The sequence below is a fragment of the Pimephales promelas genome, chromosome 19, assembly GCF_988280905.1.
Source record: "Pimephales promelas chromosome 19, fPimPro1.hap1.1, whole genome shotgun sequence".
NCBI classification, from domain to species: Eukaryota; Metazoa; Chordata; class Actinopteri; order Cypriniformes; family Leuciscidae; genus Pimephales; species Pimephales promelas.
This window is the reverse complement of record NC_142787.1, coordinates 5,344,374-5,366,532: the sequence shown is the minus strand read 5'-3', so window position 1 is coordinate 5,366,532 and position 22,159 is coordinate 5,344,374. Positions and strand designations below refer to the sequence as shown.

The 22,159-nt window shown below is 38.7% G+C and overlaps 1 protein-coding gene across 1 annotated transcript in view; it reads left to right on the top strand.

Moving 5' to 3' along the window:
- kctd16b (potassium channel tetramerization domain containing 16b) overlaps nucleotides 1–21,958 on the top strand; it is a 139,995-nt gene extending 118,037 nt beyond the window's left edge. The window contains exon 2 of the mRNA XM_089123743.1: nucleotides 19,607–21,958. Within this exon, the coding sequence (XP_088979869.1) occupies nucleotides 19,607–20,070 (464 nt within the window). The 3' untranslated portion in view covers nucleotides 20,071–21,958. The remainder of the gene's footprint in view (nucleotides 1–19,606) is intronic.
- The last annotated feature ends 201 nt before the right edge of the window (nucleotides 21,959–22,159 follow it).

Sequence of the window (22,159 nt, the reverse complement as noted above, 5' to 3'; positions counted from 1 at the left end):
AAGAAAATTAAATCTGTTGTAACGAAATAAACATTGTAAAGTGCCACATTTCGCATACTAATTCACCACAGTAAATTATGCCTAATATATCCACTGCTTTCAAACGCTCCCGTGTGCATCAAGACTAAATGTTTTTTAAGCGTTGATTATTGTAGCCAATCACAGACATATATGTTGAGCGCACGAATAGTGCTGTGTTGAAAAAATCGATTCACCGATTCTGAATCGATTTTCATATTAATTTCTAAAGTTTGATCCATAGCTCAGAGAATCGATTTATTAATAGGCCTACATTTTTCCCGTGAACTTTAACTTGCCGCGAGTGATTCCCCATGTGCGCATTGAAAGCTTTCACTCAGCGCGCACATTGTTACGACAACGGTCTTTGATTCATTAAACCGTTCATTCAACGAACACGTTCGAAAAAGCAGATTCATTAAAATAAATGTAATGAAACAATTTCAAGGTGTTAATCATTTTTAACTTTGAGTTCCACTTAAGGCTCAGCTGAGCAGCAATGCGTCGCATGGGCAAATGGCATCGATTCAATGCGTGACTCACTGATATTATTCAGGGATGTGATTTTTCCGGATTAATCCGGAATTCCGTATTTTCCGACCTGAAAATGTGACCTACGTGAATCATGCAGATCTGTTAAAAAAAAAAAGAGGGGGGGACGGGTGTCGGCAGCCGGAATGAAAAGGAGAGAATATGAGGACATAACCCATAACTGGCTGACGTGCGTACAGAAAGTTCCTTTCAAAGTATCAACAAGGACGTATTTGCGTTCAGCCAGAGAATGTCTGATTGGTTCAGCTTGTTCACCTGCTCAATTTCGTATCTCTAGTCGCTCTCGCGCTGGTATCGTTGTCAGTTGACAACATCACAGTTAGGTCACCAGGGCTGGGCGATATATCGATATATTTCAAATTTGCGCTATGATCCTTGCTCCAAGCAAGCTGCTGACTGCTTTTGTATGAATATGTATATCGTGCATTCTGTCAGTTGCAGTCCTGACACCTCCGTCTCAACAGCATTAGTGTACAACGCGACAAATACTCGCAATATTAACGCAGAGGAACGGCTATCTGTTCAGCGAGTTCACAAAAGTTCATTTGCATGTGCTTTAAAGCCTTGTCGGTTAAACATGTCATTCACTGCTGATACGCTGTTCTGAGCGCGAACACCCGACGTGCACATGCACTAAAAGCTTGTCTAACAGCGCCTGGTTGCTGGACTAAGTTATCTTTCGAGTATTATTTCGCTAATACTCTCAAATACACACAAGGTTTATATAAGAACATTTGGTTATGTCTAAACTCAAAGCAAACCGAGAAAATTGAGAGAAATCTGCTTGTCAAATGCTCCGTGTATATTAGACGTGTCGCGTACAGGTCTTAAAGTGACAGTAGCCATAATAATACAAATTCAGCCGCTTGTTCTTAAAGGGATAGTTGACCCCAAAATAAAAAAATCCGTCATTATTTATTCACTGTAATGTTGTTCCAAACCTGTATTCATTTATTTCTTGTGCTGAACAAAAAAGAAGATATTTTTTGAAGAATGTGGGTAACCAGACAGTTGCTGGTCCCCATTGACTTCCATAGGGAAAAATTGACTATGGAAATCACTGGGGTACATCAACTGTTTGGTTACCGACATTCTTCCAAATAACATAAATAACTTAAACAAAAGAAAGAAACTTTTTCAGGTTTAAAACAACTTGAGTGAGTAAATGATGAAAATTCAATTTTTTGGGAGAACTATCTATTTAATGTTAATTAAACAACAAAACAGAGGAAATCACTCACTGCTCTTGACTGAGAACTGTAATAGTAGCTTTAATAAGAATCAATGTATAATTTATTCAGTGAAGACTATATTTGACTTTGATTGAACATTTGCTCTCACTTTGCGGAAAAGATATTGGGATATATATTGATTGGAGGGGGGGGGGCGCTCGGTACATTTTCCTGCTTTTTTGTCCTTAGCCAATCACATGCCTGATTATTTCCCCGCGGTTTCCTTGTGCTGTGGGATGCTGATCAGCGCTGCTGCTGACGCGCATTTATGGTAAATACCCGTAACGTGAATGTTAAAAGGATGATTCGACAACTATTTCGCGTTCCTTCGACACGGCACGGCAAGCTTTCCACGAATACATATGACTTCAAATACAGACGCAGGTAATCGCACGCGCTCTGCCGATCTCTTTCATTCTTGTCTGTGCGAAGCCTCTGTAGGCTACACATCACCACGATAAACAGTCTCGTTATCATTATGAACTTGCATGAAGTTCAAAACAAGAAGGGTATAGCCTTATAAAAAACGTTAATATCACGGTTCCTGCGGTTACTTGCAATCCTCTTGCTGATATAGCCTACCTCTGCGTCCTCTGTCGTCTAGTGCAAGTTAGTGAAAGCAGTTGTATCAACACGGAAGGGGATTGTTCTTTACAACAATCAATAGGATACTACATTAATTTGCTGTTGAATGTCTATAATAAATTTAGGGCTGTCAGTTTAACGCGTTATTAACGGCATTAACGCAAACCCATTTTAACGGCGTTATTTTTTTTATCGCGCGATTAACAGTCTTTCTGTCCAAGCAAACTTTGTAGTTTTTTCACATGCTTTTGCAACAGGACGCGGCATGCGTCCGATCCATTTTGGCGTCTCGCGCTCGTCATCCACTCAAAGGTGGCTCGCAAGCCCAAACGTGTGTTTGCGGCGTGCCTGTTGTTTTGTTTCCGGTCTAGATTCGCTTGCGCTTTGGTCGAAAAAGCAACAAAACGTCCTTGCGCGGCGCAAGACAAGCCATTGAAATGAATGGGTTTCAGAACGCAGCGCGAGGACGTTTTGTGCCGCACACACTCGTTTCGGCTTGCGAGCCGGCCAAATAGTAACGTTACGTTTTGAGTGGATGACGAGCGCGAGACGCCGAAATGGATGCCCTAACATTCTGAATGGAAAGTTTACTTTTAAAAAGTTGGCAAATTGTCCCATTGACAAGACCAAGTGATCTTGTGTTTTGTCGTTGTGAACTAAGCTATCATCATCGCGGCACGTCCAGTCTGAAACATCATTTGATGATGGCCAAGCAAACACACACACACAGATGATGCGAATTCTCCACCCCCTCGTCAATATCAGGACCTCGTCAGTATTTCTTTTACCCTTTTATTGATAGACAGTGTTACATTGTGTGAGAGATATTTTGTGTTCGTGTGAAATTGAACACTATTCCAATGTTATTTTCAATAATAATAATAATAAAACAAGCCACTAAACAAGCCAATCCGCTTTTGTCCATGTTGATAAGAGCATTAAAATGAGAAAAAAATAATGTAACAAAAAGAAATCATGAGACATTTAGAATAAATAAAAATGTGCGATTAATCGCGAGTTAACTATGACATTAATGCGATTAATCGCGATTAAATATTTTAATCGTTTGACAGCACTAAATAAATTATTACAGGACTGTAGTTATGCAACATATTGATACTATTATTAATAATAGTATCAATATGTTGCATAAGTACAGTCCTGTAATTCAGGTAACAGCTGTAAAAAAAATACTTTTTTCAAAAGCAAATATCTAAATCTCGAAGATCGGATCAGATCGGATCGAATTGGATCGAATTGAGTAATGATAATCGATTCAAGATCTTGAGAATCGGAATCGAATCGATTCTTGAAATTTGAATCGAAACACAGCACTACGCACGAACACAATGGCCAATCAGGAGTTTAAGAATCCGTTCAACAGTGCTCAAAATGCTAGAAGGAAATGCTTTTATCGTCACATTCTTTAAAATTTCACTACCAACTTGGTTACGAAGTCGATACTTTTGAAACACAATATGTAATCCCAGACATTACCCTCTGAATAGGAACTTTGATGCTGTGTCATGGCATTGATGCTATGGGAACTTACAGTACCACCGTACCGCCACGCCACGGGAACAGAGACTGCCCCACAAGGGCTGTGATGAGTCATGAAAATGTGTTTCGATATTGCCCAAAATGTCCGGAATTCGGCTTTTGGCTTCTACAGACACCATTCATCATGTTAACTGTGGAGATCGTGACGAGTGAAGTCCGCGGGAGAACGATAACCGACACCTGTGAGAAGCACCGGTCTCGTGTCTCTCAAAGAGGAGCGGGAATTTTCTTAGCAATGTTAAAACGCACATCAACCGATCACTTGTTTAGCGTTCATGTAAACACTACATTCAGATTCAACAATCGGAATGAATTCAGTTAGATTGAAACAAAAGCTGTACATATAAACAATGAATGGCGACTGCAGAAAGCAAAAGCTGAATCCCGGACATCGACAGCCGGACATGTCCGGGAAAAAGAGGATGGTAACCCCGACCACTCATCTTTCTCCACAGAACAAGAGCCTGCTAGCTTAGCTTCCAAACAAAGATGGCCGACATTATGTGTTCATTCTGTGAGTGAGATTAAGAACATGCGGGACAGACCCTACTACTGACTGTAGTCTTTAACCTCTGGACAAAAAATCCTCAGATGAAGCAAAGTGACGATTTTTGCGTTATCGGAGGATTTTTTCTAGACAAAAAAATACATAAATCTCTCGTCTCAGGGGGATATGAGGGTGGAAAGCATGGTAATTCGAAAATACTACAGGTTTTCTACTAATATGCTAAATCCTGAAGTATCCCTTTAATGATAATCAAACAACAAAGGACCCCCTGGGGCTCGGTCCTCAGCTAGTCAGTGCTTCTAATATTTAAAATAGAAAATACTTACTTTAAATTGTAATAACATTTAACAATATTACTGTATTTTTGATCAAATAAATAGAGCCTTTGTGAAAATGAGATTTGAGAAAAATGTGTGGTCCAGACGTTATGCCATAAGTCTACTAGAACCTAACAACCTCATTGCTAATAGCTTCTTTAATTTAATGTCCTAAATCATTAAACAATTATGCATCAGAGATGTGACAGCAGAAAACGAAATAAATGACAAAGAGAGGGATTATTTGCTCGCATGGCAGTGTTGACGTTTCCTACGTTGCTATTTTCAGCATGTTGCCAAAGTATATGACAGTAATCAATCGGGGTCCAATGGCTCAGACACCTCCACCAGCTGTCTGTTGTATTGATATGGCCAGAGTGTGAGTGGAGATGGATGGCTGGGCGGCCAGGTGGGCATATCGGACCGGTGTGTGTTGGAACAGCAGATTGATCTGGGCTTGATGGTCGACACACGGAGGGTGTGAAGCTGTGACGGGGTGGTGCCCCTGTCAGCTGTTGTAAAAATGTTGAGGCTCAGCTGTCAATGGTGTGTGGACACTCTGTTTTAGATTGAAGCATGAATTACCTGATTTATTTGGAGCTTTTCTTTTGTAACTAATGATTGCAGATTCAAAATAACTTGTGCTAATAGCATGTGCTTTATTTGTAATAGAATAACCCCAAAAGCGAAAAAAAGACCATAGTATATTAATATGACTGTAGTATAGAATTGTGATGTTGTGTTAAAGGGGTCATGAACTGGCTTTTTAAATTGTATTATATTGTTGTCTGAGGTCAACTTATGACGTTCGCTTGGTTTTCGCATTCAAAAACATCAACATGAATAAGTAATAGGCTATTTTGTACCCTAGTTTTGAGCCTAGCTGAAAAACGCTTTGGTTTTTATGGGCATCTCGCACTGAAGACTTGGAAGTAAACGCCCACTGCTGTGAGTGGAGAACAGGTTTGCGTATTATAATGAGTTTTAACTCACCCGTCGGTGGACGTGGGGGAAATTGTTTTGAAAACAAACCTGTCATTTCAGCTCCAATGACGAAATCAAAACAATGAAAGCATAGTGAAGCGGCTCCCCAGATAGCAAACTGACATTGAATCAACGTGGAAATATGACATCGAAACAACGTTGATCTGACATTGTTTTGCTCATCGAATTAACGTTGAACCAACGTCAGACGCGTCATTCTTTCAAAACTAACGGAAAATCAACTTGAAATCAACGCGTTGTTTCAACGTTATGAAAGCAAACCAATTTTCGATTTTTATTTATCTTTGAAGAATGCCGCGTCTGACGTTGGTTCAACGTTAATTCGATGAGCAAAATCAACGTTGTTTCAATGTCATGAGAGACGTCGTTTCCACGTTGATTCAATGTCAGTTTGCTATCTGGGTCTCCATTCGTAAAAAGTTAAGAAACTTGACGCTATAAGCCGTCAGTTCACACGTGACTTATGCAATGTTTCCCACTCATAAGCTAATTTGCCGCCACATATTGCGTTTAATTTTTTAACACTATTTAAAACACGCAGCGTATTCTTTCAGTTGTATTTCCCCGTTCTCCCTTCGTCTCTCTCATACTCATGTGTGTCTCTCACGTACACACAACGTGCACACCGTGTCTGTCTATGAGGCGCCGGACTGGACAAAAGCGAAGCGAACTCCGCGAGCGACACTGGGCGAGAGAGAGACAGAGTGTGATTTTATTTTAACTTATATAAACTAATATAATTCATATTACTGGACAGTTTAAAGCACATAACCATATTTTGTTGTTACTTGAAGAGCGCAGTGTTATGTTGCATCATGCAGTATTTGTCCTGAAAAGGCTACCGAGTACATTTTAATTACCAACTTGGTTACACTTTATTTTGATAGTCACTTTAGACGTTCAACTAATTATAAGTAACTTTTTAACTACATGTCAACTAACTCTCATTAGAGTATTAGTATATTATAGTAGACTGTCAGTAGACTGTTAGGTTATGGTTAGGTGTAAGGCTTTGGGTTAGGAGAATAAGTTTACTTGTAGTCGCCAAGTTACTTATAGTCAGTTAAATGTCTGTTGGGGGACCAACAAAATAAAGTGTTAGTAGATATTAAGCAGACAGTCTACTAGTACTCTAATGACAGTTAGTTGACATGTAGTTGAAAAGTTACTTATAGTTAGTAGAATGTCTAAAGTGGACTATCGAAATAAAGTGTTACCATTAACTTTAAAAGCACACTCTTTTTACGACTAAAATAAGGGTCACGGGTTAAAAAAAAACCTAATTCCAAAAATTAAAACGGAAAAAATGGAATTTGTGAAAAAATAAAACGGATTTTGTGAAATCCGTCTCAGTCAGCATACAGTTTCTATGGGACTTACAGGTAGAACGAAAGACTCAGACCCGCCCTGAACCTGAAGACTCAGAGATAAACTAATCATTTCTGTTTCCAGTACAGATTCAGAACCCATATTTTGCACAATGCGCATGCGCGGGTTACACAAAATGAACGAATAACTCTCTGAGACAACTCGGTAGTCCCGAGTCATATTAAAGATTTGTTCAAAATGAACGAATCGGTCTTGAACGACACATCACTACCAGTACTGGAAAGAGAAATTGTTAATCTCTCGAGTCTGAGTCTTTCGTTCTTCTTGTCAGTTGCATAGAGACTAGGAGTAGCAAGGAGTGAAGAGCGCAATGGACGAGATGGAGGAAAATCCGTACTGTACTACTTTAGACGCTATTACAAGAGAAATATATAAACAGAAAATCGAAACATATGTTGGACGTGATCCTTACGTTATGAAGAGGACCGATTTTCAACTGAATTGAGAGATTTGCCTGCCATCGAGGCTGTAGATATCAGCAACGAACTCGTCTTACAGACATACTTTGACTTTACAAAATTCGGAAACTGGTACGTTACACAAACAGCCACATAAGTGTATTTAAACACATGAATAATGTCATTATAAGCCACATAAATAATGTATTAACTCACATTTGACGAAGTGATCACTGCACACACAGGCGTTTTCCCATTCGGCTCCTCCCGACCGCAGACGTAGGTTTGCAAGGCATTTTTCCCTGTGTTTTTCTGTCAATTTCTTGTATTTTCCACCCTTATGAACAACAACTTTTAGCACACGATAAAAACTCCTCGTGGTTTGATCGATTTGAGCAACCATAAACGACGCAAAAGATAGGCATTTTGAGTGTGTTATAGTGCTTCCTAATATAGAAAATCACTTCCTGCCCTCCATCTGCATTTCGCACCATGGCAACGCAGTGGCGTGACGTCACGTGAAAACAAGCTATATAAAACAATATACATTCAAACACAGTCAATAATACGAATCTAATGTTGTATTTGATGCAAGATACCAGCAGTCACGTGACAAAAGAAAACTAAGGACTCAAAAGACTCGAGAGATGAACTACTCATTTCTCTTTCCGGTACTGACAGCATTGTCTCTATGGGACTGACAGGAAGAACGAAAGACTCAGAACCGAGTCTCAACTCGAGACTCGAAGATGAACTAATCATTTCTCTATCCGGCCCTGCTCTATCACACACGGCCCGGCCCAGCAAACAGCACAGATCAGAGTCAGACACTGACGAGTCGACAGCTAACGTCTCGAGATATACGAGAGGAGGAGAACAAAACTGATAAATATGAAGTTGCAAAGGAAAGAACGTCTCGGATCAGGAGGTGAGGTGAACTAACAGAATCAGACTGCAATAGCCTGAACAACTAATTTATTAATAAAACATTTCACTTGCTTATAATTTGGCTTTGGCTGCATTACCCTTTAGTTTATTTTTATTCTTTTTACCAGGGGCGGAGTGGGACCAAAAAATCTACCGGGAAATTTCGTAGACCACCGGCCCTCGTCGCCGGCACGATTAGCCAATAGCATTTACAGTTTTACTAATTTAAAGGGAACTTTGTTGTACTAGTATGCTGGAGGAAAGTTCATAAATGGTCGTTCTTTCCCATAGTACTTTCTAAAAGTGCCTCTAGGGGGGTTCGGGGGCATGCTCCCCGGCAAGAAAATGTTGGACATTTTAAGGTTATAATGCATCAATCTCATGCTCTCTGAGAGATCGAAATTAAGACCCATGAACTGCTCGTTGAACAAAGAAAAAACATTAATTTGTACCAGGACAATAAAGAGGGCTCAAATATTTTTTTTAGTTATGAGAGTCTCAGTTTGTTTTAGGATGCCAAACAATTATTATAATAATGTAATAATGATTTATAATTATTCCTATGACGTACTGTAAAATCCATTTATAGCCTATAAATGTGTAAATGAAAATGAGTATTTCAAAAGTATATTTTAACCTACATTACACTATAATATAGGAAAATTAAAATACTTTTGTACTAATTTCTTCACTTGCAAGAAATAAACCCTTGAGCTTTTATTTAGGAGAAAACACCAGATGATCGCGAGAGCAAAGTAATCACGCAGAACAAACTGGATGCTATTCTAATGTCAGTTATTATAATGGCGCAACGCCATATCATGGTTTCAATTTTAGTTCGTTGGCAAAATATAACATAAAATATAAAATTAGGTTTTACATTTTACATCTTTACATATCTGTGTTGGGAAAAGGGAGAAGAGAGAGTTCGGCAAGGCGGATTCGAACTCGCGTTCAGCGCATCAAAAAGCTGCATTCAAACACTTCACGTCCTACGACCTACGCCACTGAGGCTGTTTTATGACGGGTGTCGTTTTGCTGTAAAGACAGGCATTTAGTGCAAATATATGCTCCGTTATAAAAAATGTAAAAAAAAAAAATTGTTTTCTTCCCTTAGCTTGGGCCATGGCGAACTTCCAATAAATACATTTTATCAGACCGGGCCGGCCCTCGCGGCCTCGTAAAGGCCAATTTATACTTCTGCGTAGGGTGCGCGCAGTAAGTACGGCGTAGCATACGCACAGACGCGTCCCATACCGCGTACCCTTCCGCGTTGCCTGACGCGCACCTCTTCAAAAATGTAACTACACGTCGCGACGACGCGGACCGCAAGATCGGTGATTGGTCGGCTTGGTAGCATCGTATTTCCTCATACGCATTTCCGCACGTACCTTCTCACGCATTTCCACACGTACCATCTCCTCCGACGTCTTCTCTCATTTCTGCCTTTCAGTTTTAGTAATTTCACTAAAATGAACTGTTTTTCCACCCCAATAAGCTCCTACTCCAACATGATCCACTCTCTTTCAGTCGCTATTGCTTGTAGTAACCTAGCCGCGAGGAATCTAAACACAGTGGAACATTAAAACCCTCCGCCGCCTCCTAGCGTTTCGGAGCAGTACTGCAGAGCAACCAATACCTGAACGCAGAAGTATAAATGCTCACAACGGCGTCGCCTACGTGCGTAGCCAACGCCGTACACTACGGCGTACCCTCGACGCAGAAGTATAAATTGGCCTTAACACTACCGGCCCACCAGGAAAATTCCCGACTCTCCCGATTGCCACTCCGCTACTGCTTTTTACAAATGTAATCAAGATTTTTCACAAGTACTATGTGTTGGGATTTAACATACCATTTTAACTATATTATGCTGAAATGAACAAAATGACTCGAAAAAAAATTCGTTCATTTTGCTGAACGAGACTCAAAGATCCGAGTCAGTAAAATGATCCGAACTTCCCACTACTACAGTCCTGTATGGGTGAGAGACAGAAACAGAACAACCAAGTTTTGAGTCTCCAGCCTGCAAAAGTGAGGCAGTAGCATAAACAACGTTCTGAGTCTCTGGCCTGTGAAGAGAGAGACATCTCCAGATTTCATTCTCTGACTCTACAGCTTGTGTGGCAGAAACAGTCTGTAGTCTCCAGTCTGTAAGGAGAGAGACATTAACAGACACAAAATGTTCAGTCTTCATCTAGCGAGACAATAACAGATGCAGCGTGTTACAAGTCTAATGCTTACTCCATCATATTTTGGGTAAAAATATGAAATATAATACTTAAAAAAAACAAACATTTGAAGTAAACATGATAATCCATATGTGTTTCTTCAGTGTACAGAGGTGTATGGGATTTTTTTCCCCTCACAATGGCTGCATAAGAGGCTCATATTTCATATTAAAGACTCTGACAGGGACAAGCCCCCCCCCCCCTTCATGAGCACTAGAGCATAAGTGCACAGCTTTTAGGGAGAAGAGCTCTCCAAAAGAGTGTAATTATTATCATGTAAGAGCTTTTTTAAACAAGTCCAGCTATCAAGGATTCTCATTACTAATATTCCTCATGCACTTCTGAGATGAAAACAGGACAAAATCACTAATGGGAAAGCCTACATTAAACCCGCATCGATAGAGCAGTGTCTGTTGTCTTAAAGTAACAGCACATATCATTCCAAAGCTGTATGACTTTCTTTCTTAACTCAAAAGGAAACATTTTTAAGAATCTTTAAACAATTTCTTTTTATATAGAACAAAAGTTCAAAATGACTATCTAGTAGGGGTGTAACGGTACACAAAAATCACGGTTCGGTACGTACCTCGGTTTTAAAGTCACGGTTCGGTACGTTTTCGATACAGCAAAAAGAAAGAAATGCCAGAGAAATTTCCTATTTGTTTAAAGAAAAAATATTTTTAAATAAGTGTGAGTTTTCCTAGATCTTGAAACTTTCAGGTTTATAAATGGGGGTCATCTTTGAAGGATGAACAAATAATGTTTTGGTCATCATCACACAAAAAAGGAACAAAAGTTTTCACTGGAGCTGTACCTTTTCAAAAGGTAAACTTTTGTCCATTTCATGAGCTAATAAGTACATTTTGGGTGCTAATATGTACATTTTAAGAGTTAATATGTACATATAATTGTGTTAATATGTACATTTTAGGTGCTAATATGTCCATTTCAGGAGGTAATATGTCAATTTCATGAGCTAATATGTCCATTTTAGGTGGTAATATGTACATTTGAGGTACTAATATGTACATTTTAAGTGTTAATATGTACATTTTAGGTGCTAATATGTCAATGTCATGAGCTAATATGTCCTTTTCAGGTGGTAATATGTCCATTTTAGGTGCTAATATGTACCACTAAGGTACCAATATGCAGCCTTTGGGTACAAAAGTGTACCTTTTGAAAAGGTACAGCCCCAGTGACAGCTTTTGTACCTTTTTTTCTGAGAGTGCATTAAAAATAACATTTAAATATATATTTATTTATATAATATTTGAATTTTGAAGTGCTGGAAAAAGATGTGTGAAGTACTTGAAAGCATTTCACCATTCCAGCCAAACTGGTTCCAGTTAGTGTTACTATATTAAATCCATGGTGAATGTTGCTGGTCTGTGGACGAAAGTATTACTAGTTCATTCACGGCACAATGTTTCTCCTGGTTTCCATGATTTGGTTTGATCCTGGTTTGATCTAATAGAGATCTACGGTTAATAACGGAGAAATGTGAATGCATCTCGCAGCGATGTTATTACCTCAGTGGCGAATTCAAATGTGTTCTTTACCGGATCTCTTAGCGCTGTGTAGTAACAGTGTTGCTTGATCGAGATCGGCTCGCGCTGCACAGATGTTGCTGGTCCGAACTGATAAACGATCCGTGAAGCACATAACGAGTAGCGTAGTTTCGTTCTGCTTTCATTACGCTTGCCATTTGATGTTGCGCAACATTGTGTTGGCCGCGTCAGCACGAATTTTGCCGGCAGGAAAAATGGTCCAAGCAATCGTTCGGTTTGTATGCGTACCGAACCGGAAGCCTCGAACCGAAACGGTTCAATACGAATACATGTACCGTTACACCCCTACTATCTAGGCTATAAAACAAACAAACAAAATAACACACACACACTGAAAGCACTGTAAAAATTGTCCAAATACATTATAAGAATTCTTAAGCCACACAAACACACACTCACTCAATGCATGCAACTACTTTAAAGAAGGGCCACGAATGTATTCAGTACATTAATGCACTTATCCAACATTGAGGCTTTTAAAGGAGAACTCCGGCGCAAAATGAACCTTTGGTCTAATTACACATTGTTACCTAGTCAACCGTTATCTGAGATTTGTTTTCATGATTGCCGAATGTAAATAGTTTTATCTCTAAAACCAGTTTAGCCTATAACGCTGGTATAACGCTAGTATATAGGGCATAGAGTAATGACAAATAAAAATCGCTTGTTATTACCACTAACAAGGCTCAAAATAGCCCCACACTAACACGGTAGCATAATAAGGGTCCCTACATTCAAACCGAAGCATTGAGAACTTTGTCAGTGTCCAAACAGTTTAAAAAGAAGATATTTTATACACACAGTCAACTTCGCGAATACAGGAAGAAGCCATCTTTGAAAAATAGTCTCTACCAATCGATCTACGAACGCCGATCCAAGTGAGCTGGTGAGATGTGAATAAGGTGATAAGGTGAGCGCGAACAGTAGTCTACATGTACATATTGAAGAGAAGAAAATGGTTCGTGTTTGTGTTTCTTCCGGAAACAACGGACCATATGAGATTCTGCACAGTTCAGCGCACTTCGATTGGCGTTCGTAGATCGACTGGTAGAGAGTATTTTTCAAAGATGGCTTCTTCCTGTATTTGCGAAGATGACTGTGTGTATATAATATCTTTTTATTAAACTGTTTGGACACTGACAAAGTTCTCAATGCTTCGGTTTGAATGTAGGGACCCTTATTATGCTACCGTGTTAGTGTGGGGCTATTTTGAGCCTTATTAGTGGTAATAACAAGCGATTTTTATTTGCCATTACTCTATGCCCTATATACTAGCGTTATACTAGCGTTATAGGCTAAACTGTTTTTAGAGATAAAACTATTTACATTCAGCAATCATGAAAACAAATTTCAGAGAACGGTTGACTAGGTAACAATGTGTAATTAGACCAAAGGTTCATTTTGCGCCGGAGTTCTCCTTTAAATGCTTGGCATTTGTCAACACTGCTTTGCCGCATCCTGTTAATTCCGTTTAGACAAGAAAATTGGCCACCGCCTGATTTAGCTGTTTTGCTGGTCCATTTTTCAAAACACCAATTATCAAGGCCTCGATTCATCGATCAAAGGTCCCTTTTTTTATACTGAGTGACACAAATGAATTCCAGAGCAGACTCTGCCACATAATGAGAAACACAACTTCCTGTCATTTTTTTGTAGGGCCTCTTACTGTCCCAATAAAGATAGGTCATGTTTTGAGGACTAGTATGGATATGTATTGGCATATTGTCTCTCTCTGATGTTATTGCAAAAGGGAGTCAGTGTTTTAATCTTAAGATCATATTTATACCTTATTACATTAGCTTGAGGTGGATCCTTAGAGGCTTGACGTCTGTGTTTGCAACTCAGCACAATCGTTTTATTGCAGTGTTTGGCAATACAAGCTTTCTCTTGCAGGTGTGGGATCAATAGAGATACCAAATAGTTTCACAGCAGCAACATCTGTCTGGGATTTGCTGCATAATGTGAACTGTTAATCCTTAATAGACTATAAATAAAAATTCTGAATATATTTAGAGCTGACATTTTGTGATGCTTTGATAAATATACAGTTGAAGGTGCAAAACTGATGTGTTGGACTGTTGACATCTAGTGATTACATAAACGGGTTTAATCTTAGTCTAGAACCATTTTATTTATTTAACAAACAGCCTCAGTGAACTTTGTAGGTTTATTTGCACGACTGGTCGAACGTTTGGAATTATTCAATTTTTATTAAATTGGAATTATTAAATTGTGTGTAACCCACTATTAGTTTCCGGTCTAGCTAGATCCGCTTGCACTTTGGTTGACAAAGCAACAAAACGTCTTCGCGCGGTGCAAATGAATGGGTTTGATAGTGCAGTGTGTGCATGCCGCGTCCTGATGCAAAAGCATGTGAAAGAGAACTACAAAGTTTGCTAGGCCAAAAAGGCTGTTAATCGCGCGATAAAAAAATTGACGTTAAAATGGGTTTGCGTTAACACCCTTAATAACGCGTTTAACTGACAGCCCTAATATAAATTATTCAAAACTTTTAACCCCTTAACTGTCACCGTCCCGGTACCGGGACGCCTAACTTTACTTCACTATATTTCTATTAAATCCTAATCTAATTATGACAAATTATATATTTTTGGAAAGGTCTAAGACTTCTAATTAAATATTCGACCCCTGTTTAGTGTTAAAAATTATGTAGGAAGAGTAATGAATGAATTTATGACAAGAGTGCACCTAAAAAAATCTGCATCATAACAGGAGGTCTGACCTTTGTCACAAAAAGTTGATGCACCCACTTTTAATCATTGAAACTTCTGTTTTTATGCTAAAAGTTCATAATAAAACATATAATCTAGTATTTTTTAATAAAAAATAAAAAGTATAGTATAACATTATCCTCTAAAAATTATAATATATGTATATATTATCCTCTAAAATATAATAATATTTTTTATCGCCTTTTTTATTATATCACATATTTTAGTAGTTATCATAAATTAGGTATCATTTGAAAGCTTATAAACTCAGAATTCATCCTGTGAAAACCATTTTATAATTGAACGTTGCGTTACCATAGAAACGGTACTTATTTTATGAGGCTCCTCCCCTTTTGGGCATCCTTATATTTCATAATTTATGATCAAAACCTTTTCTAATCTTGACAAAACACATATTGTCAGAAAGGTCTGAGTCCCAAGGTTCCGAATTTTGTGACAAAATTGGTATTTGGACAGAAATGTATTAATTTGTTCAACTAAATTCAATGGAATTCAATGGCACCCGGTGGCTTTTTTTTGGTACTACGCCTAAACAAAATCTCATGGGAACTTCAATTTTTGTGATATCAACTTCAAATTTGGAACATAACTTGGTTAGATTTATGGCTTTGATTTTATAGTAATTTTAGAGTAAAAATATTTTGTAAAATATATATTTTATATAAAATAAAAAATATATAGTACAGTATATTTGATTTACTGTGAATTTAAACTTCCATAACTTGTTCATACTTTCATTTTTTGAAGTGTTTTCACTTCAGCAATAATCTGCTGAGTGTTTTCTTTTAAACAAGACCAAACTTGGGTATATATTCCAAGGAATTCTTGAATTACAACCATTTAAGTGTGAATAGAGCATTTAACCCCCATTCTCAAAAAGGGGGGGTGTGTTTCACATTGGAAAATGATCATTTTTACACTGAGGAATATGGTTGCCAAATCTAGATTGCTAAATGTGGGCACAACTGCACAATTACCTTTTATATTATAGTTAATTATAACTATGTGGCCCTGACTTTGAGCATAAACACTCATATAGGCAGCTAATGGGTTTGATCTAGTGCAGCCACTCTGGCTGTGAATCATTTTTGACACCCCAACTTTCATTTGCATAATTAAATGCAAATGGATTGAGGTTGCATAATTAAAAATCTGACATGGATCAGTGTTGTGAAATAGCACAGATCAGTGTGGTGGAGAATAACAGACATAGTTCATCAGTGACAGGCCTTGGAAAACACAGCCTGTATAATTGGCTTCAGTCTGTTAGGTGAATACTGAATGTCTCATAGCCTGGTTGTAGTGCTATGTAGTTGACATGGTATGCTTTTGTGGATTGAGCCTTCTGCGTTCACCACATGGGTTTTCAGACATACTGTAACACTTTTTCCATAATTACTGAATTGTTGAGTTAATGTGACAACAGCATATACTGTTAGAAACGGGAGCAGTGGCTTGGAGAGAACTGATGGTGGATTTAGCCAAGTTACAACGGGCCTTTTTCCAAACCCATTCTTCGCCCTATTCCCATCTCATATCAGCTCGAAGAAACATTTATTTTAAATAAAGCTGAAGAAAATATAAAAAAATGGAAATTAATTTGGTAACCGGTATTTAATTGTGTCCTTGCATTGATCAGACGATCACGGTCATATTGTTGCTGCTCTCAAAACTGTGGCTCACATTCTGCCAACATTTATAATTGCTTACAGAATGCTACCTTACACTATTTCTCAAAAACAGTGGGCAGCATGTACGGCACAGCATGCAGTAAGCAGTACTAAACATTGAGCATTGACAACTCAAAAATCTGCTTATTTTAATCAACATGCTGTCCCAGATAACTTGAAAACCAATAACCTGGCAACACAAGTAAAACAAGTTTACAAGACTAATGAAAATCAGGTTATTCCCTGTGGTGACATCAAACCGTAAGTACTGTATTTCATTTGTCATGTGGGTTGTTATATTAATTTAAGCATTATAAACTCCAAAGTATTCCAAAATGTCAGCAGGAAACTCTCCTCTCATGCAGTTACTTAGATGAAAACAAGTTTTTTCATTATTATTATTTTTGGAATCAAGAAAGAGTCTAAGTGTGTGTATTTTCTCTTCCCCTATCTTGAAAAACACAGCAGTAAGAACACTTTTCTTTCACATATTGTATAGCTCCAGTATTTCCTCTAGGATTTTTCCAAGCTGTGGTGGCAGGCCCATTGCCCCAGGGGGAGGGGGCGTGACCCACGAGTGATATTCCCTTAGGCAACGCCCCTTTGTCTCCCCTAAATATTATAATATGAAAGGCTCCACTATGAGCAGCAAAGCAATCATGCGCAGAATGATGCACTTGAAGCAATGCAAAGTCACAGCGTGCAACACTTCACATTAAAAAGTTCATAGCACGTAGCGAAGGTATCTATGCTTAGTAGGGCTGCATTATTTGGGGAAAATGTCATATTGAGATTATTGAGGTCAAAATTGCAATTGGGATAGCAATATAATAAACAAATGGTTTCATGAGTCCAACTTGCTTGGTTCTGAAGCAAAATCAGAGTCCTCTAACGGAGAGCCTTGGCACTTCCTATAGACCTTATTCAGAGCAGCGCCATGACAGGTATGAGAGTGAGGCTGTGAGGGATAGACTTACCGTGTTTCCAATGGCATCCGCTGTAAAAAGCTGAATAAAGCGGCTAGATTACTTACAATTTTTCACAGCTTACATTGTCGGGAGTTTTTAGTCAACTGACATTTCTTGGAAAGATATTTTTCCACTGTTTCATGAGCAGAACAATCCGAAAACACATTAAATAACAGTACAGCCCATTGAAGAGATGCAAGTCTATCCCTCACAGCCTCGCTTTCATTCTTATTAAAAATCAAAGATGGCGCTGCCATGAATAAGGCGTATTAGCCCCATTGTGTATCATCCTGGTTGCAGTTCCATTAGAATTCCACTGGAGGTGATCGCGGGCGAGAGCATAATGAATGGGAGTCTATGGGGCTAAACGGCTAAATGTGTCTCTTTCACCTGCTTGTCGTTAAATTAACATAGATTTTATCGTTGATTCCGCAAGTTCAATATAGATTATAGGCCAAAAGTCGAATGAACGAGTACTTATGTCCTTTTGATTTCTTACAGGTTAGGGTGTTGTTGGCCGGAACACGCTAGCATTCTGCTATTGTGTGACGTCATCACATTTTTGAATGGATTTTTAGAACAGATAAGTGAACTTAAAAATGCAATTTTCAGCTTAGTGTATTATCTTAGCCCTCCCTTTTAAATACAACTTTTAAATTACTTGACAAAAAAATTCATCCTGAGAAAAGTGGATTTATGGGGGTGAAACCCCATTGACTCCCATTCATTCTGCACTCGACCGCGAGCGCCCCCTCATGGACAGAGACGTGTTACTGCAGCCAGTCCAGAACCCGGAAGTAACCAGCCAGTGCCAATTCTCTTTAATTAGACATTCTCTAGTATAAAGCACTATATATACAGTAAATAAAGGTGACTTGACTTGATTTGACTTGACTTAGCCAGACATAGACAGTTCAGTAAGTAGATTACAACGCATGTAAAGGTGTTTACATGCTGAGCAAAGTATCTGAGCAATGGGCAAAAATCTAGTTGTGTGGATCGGTTTATGCGCAATTAGTTTATGACCTTACTCTGATAGGTATAAACCATGTCCCAGACTAAAATGCATGTTTGAGCTGTTTTAACTGAAAGCAACTTGCACTGATAAATCTTAAAATATGTCAGTGCCCTTGTTTTGTCTCAGGATGCATACCAGTAATGGTTTTTTTTTTCTAAGGCATATTTTAAAAAGCCACTGTCTTAAATAGAGAACTTCGGTGCAAAATGAACCTTTGGTCTAATAACACATTGTACACTCCCGTATACTAGCGTATTCACTAGTATACGGGGGCATATAATAAGTAAAGAGAAATCGCTAGTTTATACCACTAACAAAGCTCAAAATAGCCCCACACTAACACAGTAACATAATGAGGGTTCCTATATACAAAACGAAGCATTGAGAACTTTGTAAGTGTACAGACCGTTTAATAAGAAGATACTTTATAAAGACAGGTAGGAGCCATCTTTGGAAAACAGTCTCGATAAGTCGAACCACGAACACCGTTCATACAGTTCAGAAGTTCGCTAACTTCAGCTAACTTGGCACATCGTTCGTGGTTTGACTAGTCGAGACTGTTTTCCAAGATGGCTTCTGTCTCTATACATGAAGTGGACTGTCTTCATAAAGTATCTTCTTATTAAACGGTCTGTACACTTACAAAGCTCTCAATGCTTTGTTTTGGATGTATGGAGCCTATTTCTTTGTACTTATTATATGCCCCCATATACTAGCGCTATAATCTAAACAGTTTTTAGAGATAAAACTCTTTACATTCGATTATCATGAAAACAAATCTCAGAGAACGGTTGACTAGATACCAATGTTTTATTAGACCTTCAACCATTTCAACCATAGTCTATGTCACCCTGAAAACAAATACCTTCAAACCTTGTTTGAACTCTTCGCTTCTCTTTTCCAGGTGGCCATTCTCGCTGGTCATCTCCACCTTGCGACTGTTGCTGCAAGGGTCACAAAGGTGAAGGCGAAGGTGAGAGTGGAACCTCATTCAACGAGCTCTCCACCTCCAGCTCGGAGAGCCACTCCGAGGCCAGCTCCCCGCAAGGTACGGTCATCCGTGGGCCGGTCAGCCGGCAGACGCACGTTCAAACATTGGACAGGCCTCCAAAGAAAGGCCCCGTTCAGCATCTCCTGCAGCAGCAGCAGCAGTCCGAGCAGCGCCGCAAGAGCGACCTTCTCCGGACGCTCACCGGAAGTTCCCGGGACACCAGCACCTCCAAGAAACGGCCGGCGAAAGAAAAGTTGACTGTGGAAGAGGAACTGGACAAATGCATCAAGGACTTCCGCAAGATCAAGATTCCTGCGCATTTTCCCGAGCGCAAGTACACGTGGCAGGTCGACCTCTTGCGCAAATACCGTCTTTGAGCGACGGCGGCTTTCAACCGTTTTCAAACGCAAGCTACAATAATGTATGTGCTCACTACTACAACTACACACCACACTACTACTGCCTCTGACTTTTCGTCAATGTCGGTCGCTCGACCACTTCATCTCCTTGAATGCTAATTGTTTACTTGTAAACACCTGCATTTTTGACTTCCAGAGAGACGCACGTGTTTCCGAAAGACACGCAGCTACTTGTCTCTTTGGTTTCGTTCTCTCCCCTGCTGAGCTACACAAATGTGTGTGTAATTGTGTGTTTGTTACAACTGAATTTTTGACCTCGGTATGTTAGTGGCACAGCGATTGAGTTGAGGTGGCCCAGAGGTTGAAAGATGAATGTGTATCCACCCCATAAATAATGCATGTGGTCCCAACTGTGCCCTTTCTAAGAATAGCCACTGCCTTGGCGGATGTGAGAGTGTGTTTCCTTTTCAAAACTCTGATTAGCACAGGAGACCAAATGTGTTTTCCCCTTTTTTGGATTCTCCACGTTCCATTTTCGTACCTCAGCTAAGCCACAATCAGAGGCAGTAAAGACCTTTCCACATATGTCGTCTCTACGACATAAAAGGGATGTGGGTGGAAACTCAATAGCATGACATGAAGGCGTCGAAACTGCTGCCTAAAACATTGATTTAAACACGATATTCCAAATGGGAGTGGATGATGGCTTATTCTTGAGGTCAAAGGTTAAATGCTGAATGTTTGGAAAAACCATTTGACAGGAAAATATATTCTGAAAGCAATCACACACCGGACAACGCGGACATAGTTTAGGGTTGTGCAATCTTTTTTGCGGAAGACATTTTTGCTGCTGTATTCATTCCATCAATAACAATACTGAGCGAATTTGAGAAATGGATGGCTTTGATAATATGTTAGACATAATGAGACCTATATATAGCTGATGATAATTCAGTGGAAACGTAATGGTGTATGTTATGGTTAATAATGTTTTTAGACACCTCAATAACAAGCCGCTTAGATAGCCTTTATATATTTTTATTTATTTATCTTTAATACTATTTAAAGTTTAGTTTAGTTCAACTTAATCATTTTGCAAGGTTTTGAAGGGGATTTGGAAACCAATATAAGCATCATTACTTGCTGCTATTGCGCTATATTTATTTCCAAACGATACTAGACAGACTTCGGTGTGTTATAGCTACAAATTTACATTAATGCCATACATTTATATTCAAATAACTGATACCGATGTTAATTACATCTGATAATTATGGAAAAGGGAATAAATGATTTGCCACTTGCACAATTTATTTTCCATTCTTTCCCCCCTGCTAATTTCCTATATATTATACCTTAACTGCCTGTGATGAAGAGCCTTAACCTAAGTTTACCTAAAAAAATGTTTTTAATGTTATATAGTCAAAAATGTGACTGGATGTTAAAAGAGAGGTAAATCCTCACAGATGCGGACCTTTTGATTAGCATTCCATTTTCTGTGCTAGAAAAAATATCGATGCATTTATTTATTTCATTAAAAAATAAATGAAAACATCACATTTATTTTCTCTGGCTTTAGATAATACCCTAAATGTATTACCATATATAGTAATATTGCTGTAACCTCACTGTGTGAAGTGTGATGGACTCCAGATGCACGCTTGTGATGGGTGTAAATGATAGGCATGGCTTGCAAACTTTATTTTCTCAAAATAGCCTTTTGGATTCAAATATAAATTAAGATACATTGGGTGCTAATCAAAATGTAGCCTCCAGCCTCTCGTTCCTATATCAAGAACTCTATTTATATGAAATTAAAGGCCAGAGAGAATAGCATGTTAAATTGAATTTCTATGATTATTATCTGGGTACCTAAAGGAAACAGTAAAGTCATTATTTTATTGCATTGCACAGGTTTTCTGTTTTATTCCAAACACTAACCGTACTGTCGAATAATAGCATTGCAAATCACTTGTAAATAACATGATAATGCGATGTCTTTTAAATGAATTGCACTTGTAAACTCTAAGAGATTATTCTTTGAGCACTCAAGACAGCTAAAATTACAATAAAAGTGTTTGGAATCCATTGGATTAATGGCAATTAT